Below are 10,465 nucleotides of genomic sequence, written 5' to 3'. Positions count from 1 at the left end.
TGTGGAACAGGAACAGCATCCAGTCACTGGGTTACAGGCACACCTTGACCAGTTTGTGACAGTTTGTCACGGGTGACGTGGCAAAAGTGGCTTGCAAGTAGTTAAAACTCCCAGGGAGGGGACATTAATAACTGTCACAAACTCAGAGCACTCTGTGCAAGGAACAAGAGGCTTGTGACAAAGGAAAAGGAGAACTCAAAGCCTCCTTGGTGGGTGCTTTGTCCCAGGAAGGATTCATTTCTGCAGTGAAGTCTGGCAGTTAATTTGGAATTGGCCTGGTGGGGACCTGCAGCAGATCTTCCCCAGGAGATCAGAGGATCCCTCTGATGGGCAGCTGATACTCAGGGACAGCCTCGTGCCCTGCACCAGGGAGGTTTGTGTGTCTTGGGAAGCTGTACCACTCCATATGTGCAGGTGGTGATGTTAGCCTTAGTGATGAATATATATATATATATATATATTTAATTTTAAACTCTTGCTGTTAGTGGCACAGGGAGCTGAATAGTTTTATAGGCTAGATAGGTTTAGAAAATGTATTTAATTTTTCTAAACTTGGTGCTTTTTTGTTTTCCTGACCATCTTTTGCCTGTTCTGGAGTTATTTTGGAGTTAAGCTTCATCAGTGCTACCAGCTTTTCACCATTAAGCTGTGCTCTTCTGAGCAACTGTGCTTAAAAGCTGGCTGTGTTAAAGTTAATATTTCTGAGTTAGCAGATGTACTTTTTGTTTTTATTTCACTTGTATGTTAGTTTTCTGCACTGTTTCTTTCATGGCTGCTACCACAGCACGTTAAAGAACAATGTGATGTTCCAAGCTGACTTATAACAATCTTGATTATTGTTGAGATTCTTTTTGCTGGGTGTTGACATGAGGTTTTTGTGAGCTGGGTTTGATTTTACTCAACTGGAGAAGAACTGTGAGAGGGCACAGTGGAAAAAGAATAGCATCTAATTCTTCGATTTCCATTTTAAAAGTTCAAAATGACACTTTTCAAGAGATGTCTGGTCTTCTGTGGTTTTAATTTGCTTTTCTAAGGGAACAAGTTATGTGCCATCGTGCTTTCTGATAATTGTAGTTGCTTTAACCTGCTGGCAAATTGCTGCCACCTTGGACAGAGGGATTGTTCCCACAAATTGTGTGGAAATGATTCTTCTGGAGCAGAAATGAGATCTTCTTAGTGCTGCCTGTGGTAGGAACTCAACCTTTATTAGAAATCAGGGCATTTTTAAGAGTTTCTGTTGCCTGAACTGGAAGAGTTTTTTGCTCCCTGGACTTCTTAGACACGAAAAACATGTTTTGATGAGACACATTTCAAAGATACTTTGAGCATCCTAATGAATTGTGTGATACAGGGCTGGTTAAAACAGTCCTTCTCTATCTAAAGTTTGAGTTCACAGGGTGATTTTGTTTCTTTCTTTTTACTCCCTAATGCTTTATTTATGTGGTTTGCCTGAAGCCAAGTAAATGCCTTTATTTTTCCTTTTTTTTTTTTTTTCCTTTTTCTTCCTTGACTTGTTTCTGATAATCCCTTAAAATCCACTGATTTAGAGCTGCTCTTTTATTGGGCTAAATTAGAAAAATTATGATTGGGACATGATAAATATTTTGCATATCATTTCATAGTGTCTTTGAATGTGTGTAGAAATTAATATATTAATTAATAAGAAAATAAATTGTTTTCCCTTAGGCAAAATACTTTCTAGGATATGTTTACCCACTGCAGGGGAGTTTTTATAGTAAATATGCATGTAAATATAGGTTATTAATTAGGTTTTTTTTTAATGTTCATTATGGTTCTCTTTCAGATATTATGTGAGCTGCTGTGTTAGTCCTCTGGATCCTCATGGTATGTCTGAAGGACAGATCTCTGCATGTTCTGAATGTACCAGGTAAATCCCAATAATAACTTTCCATGGGAGTTTGTGACCAGGAAGACAAGAGAGGGCAGCTTTTATTCTATATTTAGCCCTAGGTGAGTCTAAAAAGAGCGTGACAGAGGCTGTAGCCTAAAATTTATTCTTGGATTCGTGTGTTACAGTAGAAAATGAGGGAACTGCAACGTTCCTGCAGCTGTTTGCAATTCCAGAGATGCAGCAGGTCCATCAATAAGAACTTTGCTCAGCGTTTCCGATGCTTAAATAAAGCAAAGCAGGGAAAATAGGGATGTTTTCCAGGTAGATAATTCCCCTGTCAAATCCCCTGCCTCACCTTTTTAATCTGAGAGAGGCAAAAAATGGACACAGTTTGGGTGCCTTTCCACGGCAGAGGTGGTGCAAGAGGTGCTGTTCGGTCTCAGTGCTGAATAAACTCTTTCCCTGACGTGTTCCCGGCTGGAATTTTGGCTTGGAAACTCCCTCCCCTCCCTGAACCCAACGTGCTGTTCCATTTTCAGGTTGTCCTCATGAATACTCCGGTGGAGAATGTCCCTGATCTTCTTTGCCTGCGTGGTGAGGGTGAGGGATGGGCTTCCCCTCTCGGCCTCCACGGATTTTCATTTCAACCAGGACTTTCTGGAATGCAGGAAGAGATTAAAGGCCTTATCCTCAGCCCTGGCACGGTACCCAAGTCGAGGCACAGCAAAGGGACGTAACCTGAGCATCCAGTGAGTCCCTGGCTGGTTTATTTTTTGGGGGGGCTTTTCTTTTTGAAATAATTATCCTTGGGAATGAGTAGAATTTTGGGTATGGTCTGTAGGGCCTGAGTCCAGTCTGAAATCCCACCGTGCCTGTCTGGGTTGTCAGCTCCAGGTATTTTGAAACCTTATTTCTCAGCACACAGCTCCTGCTCAATTTAGTGAGCATATGCTCACTAAATGTATATTTTTATATATTTTATATAAATATCTATTTATATATTTTGATACATATACTTATATATTAATATGTAAATGTTATATATCCATACTAATGTATTTATGTGATTTTATATATATTTTATATATGTTTATATCTATGTTTATATATATATTTATATATGTGTTTATATATATTTATACGTGTTTATATATATTTATATATGTTTATATATTTATATATGTTTATATATTTATATATATTTATATATGTTTATATATTTATATATTTTTATATATGTGTTTATATATTTATATATATTTATATATATTTATATATTTTTATATATTTATGTATTTATATATTTATATATTTATATATATTTATATATATTTATATATTTTTATGTATTTATATATACTTTATATATTTTTATATATTTAATATATATTTTATACATTTTGCAAATATTATTTAAAATTTATATATTTTAAATATAATTTATATATATACAGAAGTTTATATGTTATATATTATATTTATATAAATGGTTTATACTTATATACAAAAATAGATTATTTATTTTATTATATATTAACACATTATATTTATACCCCTACATATTTACACATATGCATTCTCACATACATATTTCCACATACATATTTACATTATATTTAGACACATTTATACTTTTATATGTATTTTGCTTGTTTTCATTTGTTGTAGCAGAGCTTTCTGCTCGATGGGCAGTGCTTGTTAGTGTTACCACTTGGAGTATCATGGATTTCTGCTTCTTTAAGATGGCATCCTATTGCCTTGGAATGACTAAGTTTAGGAGAAGAAAGTTATTAAAGAAATTAAGAAGAAAGAGATTAAGAAATTTATTTTAAGCTCATTTAAGAAGTGAGTTTTAGCTTGTGATTGCATTTCTGGTGAGCAAATGTGACAGGACTTGAAGTGACCCCGAGCTAAATCTAAGCATCCATTTTTGGGGGAGTGGTTGGAGAGAAAAAGATCCACGAATTTGCTCTGAAACAGTTGGAAAAGCAGAGATTTGCGTTGGAATTCCTGGTGGGTCCAAGCAAAATTGTGCCCTTTGATGGCAACGAGTCCTGCTGCTTTTAATCTCCTGTCCCTGCAGAAGCTGCTCTGCTCTGGCTCTGGAGTGAGAGGGGTGCAAAGAGATCCGTGGCAAAAGGGCCATAAATTACTGGCAACTCGGAAAAGGTGGTTTTAGGCTGGAATGGTGTTGATCCTCAGCTGGGAGCTGGGAATAGCAGGAATTTGGGGAACCCACCCGGTGTAACTGGGCTGTCAGAGCCAATCAAAACCCTAAAGCCCAAGTATGGGATATAACAAATAAAAATGGGGTAAAATAGAAACCACGAGGATGAAATGAAGTTGGGATGAAATGCATGGATAATAGGAGAGAGAAAATCCAGAGGGAGGAATGTTTCAGCTTCAAACCTGTAGGGTTTGACTGAATTCCTGCTGACAAAGGGCTGAGCTGGAAGAGAAGATCTCCCTGATGAGGTTCCTGGAAGGAATTGGGCCCATCTCCAAGTGGAAAGTTCAACGTAAATGTGGGAATCTTGGATGTAAATGTGGGAATCCTGGACGTAAATGTGGGAATCTGGGACATAAATGTGGGAATCTTGGACGTAAATGTGGGAATCTTGGACATAAATGTGGGAAACTGCAACATAAATGTGGGAAACTGCAACATAAATGTGGGAATCTTCAACATAAATGTGGGAATCTTCAACATAAATGTGGGAATCTTCGACATAAATGTGGGAATCTTGACATAAATGTGGGAATCTCGGACTAAAATATGGGAAAGTTCAGTATAAATATGGGAATCTTGACATAAATATGGGAAACTTCAACACAAATATGGGAATCTTTCATGGGGAGTGAGGAATGCATGTGCTTACTGGGAACAAGCTTCCTTGGTTTTACTTTTTTTTTTTTTTAAATTTGGAGACCCGCTGAATTTTCTTTCAAAGTTGGTTTTCTGGCCACCTTGTTCCTTATTAATGTGATTTAAAGCCAGCCTGGGAGAAAATGTCCTCGATTTGGACCGATGTACCAATTTAATAAACTCTGTGTCGTGATATTCAGTGTGCTCAGGTGTCCTGGGCCAGTTAAGAATAAATGATTGTCTGAGAATAGATAAATAAATCTCCAGGGCTGTGACAACAACAAAAAAAAAGTACATTTTTGTGCAGTCTGCTCCTTCAGCTCCGTCTGTACGTTTTGTGTTGGCAGAAAGCACAGTTTAATCCTCGTCTTCAGCAGCACTTTTACCTTTTGATGTCGATATTACTCTTTTATTTTTTTCCTTCTCTCCCAGCTTCCTCTCCTCTGGGGATGTTGCCTGCATGGCAATCTGTTCCAGCAGCTACTCCACCATCATGGCCTTCTGCTTCCTGGAGGAGCTTCGCTGGGAATTCTCTGCTTCCTACGACACAACCAGCATCAACTTGGCTTCCAGGCCCTATGCTTTCATTGAATTTGGTTGGTAACTTCGGCCTCTGACTGCAAAAATTCTCTGTCTTGCTGCTTTTATCGTGTTAAATAAGGTTTCCAGGCCAAAGCCTGGTTGGGAAAGGGAACCTGGGTGTGCCTTTGCCTGGGTGTGTGTGTTTTGAAACCTTGTTTTCAGCACCACAGCCCCGAAGCTCCTGCTCAGTTCAGTGAGCAAAGACATTTATAGACTTCTAGATAAATACATATTTCTATATGGTACACTTGTATATAATATTTTATATATTATATTTATATAAATGGTCTATACAAATATATATAATCATTTTATTACAAAAATTACAAATATATATAATTATTATTATTACAAATATATAATAATAATTATTAAAAATATATTATTATTACATATATATAAAATATTATTATTACAAATATATAAAAATATTATCATTACAAATATATATAATTATTACTACCTATATATATAATTATTATTACAAATATATATTATTAATTATTACAAATATATTATTATTACAAATATATAAAAGTATTATTATTACAAATATATAAAAATATTATCATTACAAATATATATAATTGTTATTACCTATATATAATTATTATTACAAATATATATTATTAATTATTACAAATATATTATTATTACAAATATATAAAAATATTATCATTACAAATATATATAATTATTATTCCCTATATATATAATTATTATTACAAATATATAATTATTATTACAAATATATAAATATTATTATTACAAAATAAATAATTATTTATTTTGTGGTATATCAACACAGTCACTTTGTGTTTGTGCACATACATATTTACATGCTATTTCCATGTATTTATATTTTTAGATGTATTTTGCTCGTTTTCATTCGTTGTAGCCAAGCTTTCTGCTCAGTGGGCAGTGCTTGCTGCTGTCAGCAGTTGGATTATCATGGAATTCTGCTTCTTTAAAAGGGCATCCTGGTGCCTTGGAATTACTGAGTTTAAGAGGAGAAATTTATTCAAGAAATTAAGAAGGAAGAAATGAAGACATTTATTTAATGAGTTTTAGCATGTGATTGCAAGGAAGGGGGAAGATCTTGATGCCATAAACTACTGGATTATTGGGTGTGTAGTGGCAGAGAGTTCATCTGTTATGGACAAAACACTGTGATGATTAATGAACAAGCAGAGAAGAACAAGAAATTGATATCTCAGACACTTCAACGTAATTAAAAAATCTGATGAGTGGAGACAGATGAGAACAGGATAAAAGGGGGACAGAGCAGATTATTGGGAGACAGAATAGATTATTGTGGGCAGCTTTATTTTTGGCCTGACTTACAGTCTCATAAAGCTTCAGAGTCATGCCCAGTGTTTCTTTTTTAACCTGATATAAATTGTTTTCTTGCCAAGTAGGAGCTGCTCTGCTGAACCTCACACACAGTTCCCTCGCAGTGAGAAACTGCCGTGGGAGAGGATGAAATCCTGCAGTGGGTTTTGCACCCTTCTGTCCAGATTTCAGTCATTTTTTTTTTTAAAGCTCGTGCTTAAAAGATTGAGAAATCCACAAGGAAAGCTTATTAAACAGCCTTCCTGGATTGTGGGTGCATTCCCTGCAGGGCACGTTACAGCCACGATGTGATTTTAGATTGAGAGCCACATTATTCCTTTTTCTTTTTCAACTTGAGTAGGAATTGGGGAATTTCTACCTTCTTTTAATTGCATGAGGGTCTTTTTTTTTAAAGAAAAAACACACCTTCTTTTTTCATTTTTACTATTATACTTTGTTATTGAGTTTACCTAATATCGTGATAACTGATTTATTTATTTAATCATCTTCTTCCCTGTGTTTGGATCTAAGAAGCACTTGATGCCTGAGATCTTAGCCTTTTGTCTGGTAGTTATAGATATTATTATTATAATTATCATTATCATTACTATTTTAATTATTAGTATTACCTATAATTATATATATATAGAATAATGTAGATACTCTTGCCTTCTCGACAGGCTGACATGGTAAAATGCAGGATTTTTCCCTGCTTGTGGCACTGTGTATTCCAGCACAACAGAACTAGAGCTTAAGCTATGTTTTAGAATAGAAAGAATATGTAATTAATTAATAAATACATCGATATAAATTAATAAATACATAGATATAAATGGTATATAAATACTAGATTTTTATATAGAATATTTAAACAATATATAATATGTAAAGAAATACATAATTAGAATGTATAATTATAAATAATGCATAATTATAAATAATGTAAATAAAATAATATAAATAAATAATATAAATAAAATAATATAAATAAATAATATAAATAAAATAATATAAATAAATAATATAAATAAAATAATATAAACATACATAAATATAAATACTGTATAATGATACATGTAAATAATGTATAATATATAAATAACATAGAATATATACAAGCTATAACAGTAGCTTAAGCACAACATGCTACAGGTATTACATATATATAATTTCCAGTATGAGCTGTGGGCAACCTGTGCAATATTTTGATGTGGATTTTACTTACAGGATAAATGTTTCTGCATTTTATTCCCCTAAGCATTTGAAATAGGTTGAATTTGCCCATATCTTTCCACAATTAAATAGGAAATAGCCCTACCTGCAGTGAGTACTTGGAGGAATTCCCTGCTTGGGCTCAGCACAATTCCTGTCAAACCAGGAGCCACAACTGTGGGAAGGGATTTGCTTGTGACTGGTGTTAAATTGAAAGAGTGAGAGATGAAGGAGAGTGATCTGTGCATGGATCTGTGGCTTGGACATTGATGGAATCACTGTGGAATTGCCTCTGCTGGTCAGAGCTGCTTCATGACTCAGATATAGATTGAATTAATTTGCCTCTGTGCTGGGCAAATCCTTGTCGTGGTTAAAGGACAGGAATTGCTTCTCGTGGTAGTTCATGGGTGGTTTAAGACACGAGTTGACATCCACCCTGGGATGTGAGGACTTGTTTGCAGTCCACTGGCAGGATGTGGAGATTAAAATGTCCAGAAGGCTGAAAGAGGACAGGTTTAGACTGGATATTAGGAAGGAATCCTTGGCTGTGAGGGTGGGGAGGCCCTGACACAGGTTGCCCAGAGGAGCTGTGGCTGCCCCTGGATCCCTGGAAGTGTCCAAGGCCAGGTTGGAGCAACCTGGGCTAGTGGAAGGTGTCCCTGCCCATGGCAGGGACTGGAACAAGATGGTCTTTAATGTCCTTTCATTTTAGGATTCTGTGATGTGCAGTACCTAGAAGAAGTATTTTTTTTCCCTAACCAGCAGTAGAATTTTATACCTGAAACTAATAAGAAATGAAGAAATTAAAAACAATTAAAAAAGACTTCCGTGATATCACTAAGAATTTCCCTAATTAAGGTTTAATAATGTAAAGGGTTAATGATTAAGCAGTTAACTTTTGCAGAGCTGACTGAAGCAGGTTCCTCTGTTGTTCCAGACAACATCATTCAGAAGGTGAAATTCCATTTCAACAGTACCCGTGGCTCTCGAGCCAAGGCCAACTGGGAGAAGGTGGAGGAGGAGCTGAAATTCCAGCCCCCAGTTCAGCTGAAACTGGAGGACACGGAGCTGCTGAATGGGATGACCAATGGTGGGCACTCAGGAGTTCATGTGGAGGTTGGTAAGTCACTGCTACACAAGGTGACAGCAGATATCCCAACCCTCACTCTGCAACTGGCACACAACAGGTTCCTTTTGTGTTGAGAAATACATTTTTATATCTTGTGTATGAAGCAAAAAAGACTTTTCTGTCATGGGAGACAACATTTGGAATTTACATTACGGTGGGTAAAGGTAATTAGTGCCTTTAAGGACCTGTGGTGGTGTCTTTTTCCAGCCTTAGATCAGCTTCTCTGTATGGAAAATTGTTTCTAACTGGGCTTGGTATTTGCCATGTTAAATTCTCCTGCTTTTAAAGGCCGTGTTTGTTCAAATTTCTATTGCAAGAGGAGCTCAAATGAATTCATTGCTTGTGCAAACTCGTAATAAAAGATACATAATTGTAGTCTGAATGAGTTTTTCTTCAGTCTCGAGGCAAGAAAAGCTGAGGAGAATATGAGCTGAGGGTAAAACTCTTGTTCCCAGACTGCCTTGAGTTGTTCTCCCCTCTTTGCTTTCCCCTTTGACCTTGTTCTTTAGAACTTAGTGCATTTGCCTAAAATTCTGAAAGAGGATTTGTGTATCTGTATGAACAACACGTGGAGCCTTGACAAGAGACTTCTCTGTAACAAAACCTGACATTTTACCTGCTGTTGTTTAGGTTGGAAAAAACCCTTAAGATCATTGAGTCCAACAGAAACCAAACACTGCCAAGCCCACCACTAAACCCTTCCCTGTTTTAATCCTATTAACATGGTGGTTTAGATGCAGCTGGAGTGCCATGAGCTTGTATTTCCTCCTTGGCTTATGAAACACTAATAAAATTAAGTTCCACTTGCTCAATCTTATTGTTTGTGATGGATGAGCTGGAATCTAATTTGACATAGGTATTTTAAATTAAAATATAGCAGGGCAGTGGCCAGGAAGAATTAAAAATAGAATTGAAAAGCCTGTATTTGCCAGTCAGGTTTGTGAGTGCTCCTCAGAGCTGTCCTTGAAGGTTAAATCTTTTTATGATGTGACAGGGTGTAGAAATTCTTTGCACTGTTTTTTTCCCTTTTGAACAGCTTCAGTGCCAGTAAATATTTGCAATCCAGTCTGTGCCCACAGATCAGAAATACATTTCCAGTTCCCCCATATTCCTAATTGCTTTCCATCTGGCTTTTTATTTCTGGCTCTCCTCTCTGCTCTAACCCAAATACTCTCACAGATTGTTCTGCTTTTATTTTAAGGATCGTGTTTGTGTTCATCTGTTTCCCTCCTCTGGAGTCGGCTTTCCTGGCTTATGTCTCTCCCCTCTCATCATTCCCTACCAGCTGAATCCCTACTTTGCTGCTCTATGTTTAGCTGTGTGCATAATGTTTGTTCCCAAATTGATGTTATTTATGTGGTGGCCCTGCTGTTCTTGAAGGGCTGTGGTTGCAGGTGAGCAGGATTTCACTGTGTCTGCATTCCCTAGTGCAGATGGATCAATCCATGGATTCCCTAGTGCAGATGGATCAATCCATGGATTCCCTAGTGCA

The 10,465-nt window shown here is 36.3% G+C and overlaps 1 protein-coding gene across 2 annotated transcripts in view; it reads left to right on the top strand.

Annotated features, from left to right (window-relative positions):
- SEC22C (SEC22 homolog C, vesicle trafficking protein) overlaps positions 1 to 10,465 on the top strand; it is a 23,686-nt gene that overhangs the window by 3,218 nt on the left and 10,003 nt on the right. Inside the window, exons 2-5 of one of the 2 annotated variants that reach the window (XM_017830049.1) lie at positions 1,805 to 1,888; positions 2,392 to 2,601; positions 5,151 to 5,314; positions 8,782 to 8,964. In XM_017830049.1, coding sequence (XP_017685538.1) covers positions 2,420 to 2,601; positions 5,151 to 5,314; positions 8,782 to 8,964 — 529 coding nt within the window. In that variant the 5' untranslated portion in view covers positions 1,805 to 1,888; positions 2,392 to 2,419. The remainder of the gene's footprint in view (positions 1 to 1,804; positions 1,889 to 2,391; positions 2,602 to 5,150; positions 5,315 to 8,781; positions 8,965 to 10,465) is intronic. The other variant, XM_017830050.1, reaches the window with a different exon arrangement.

This window comes from Lepidothrix coronata, unplaced genomic scaffold, assembly GCF_001604755.1.
Source record: "Lepidothrix coronata isolate B3197 unplaced genomic scaffold, Lepidothrix_coronata-1.0 Scaffold173, whole genome shotgun sequence".
Taxonomy (NCBI): Eukaryota; Metazoa; Chordata; class Aves; order Passeriformes; family Pipridae; genus Lepidothrix; species Lepidothrix coronata.
The sequence above is the reverse complement of the archived record's forward strand: the minus strand, read 5'-3'. Positions and strand labels throughout refer to the sequence as shown.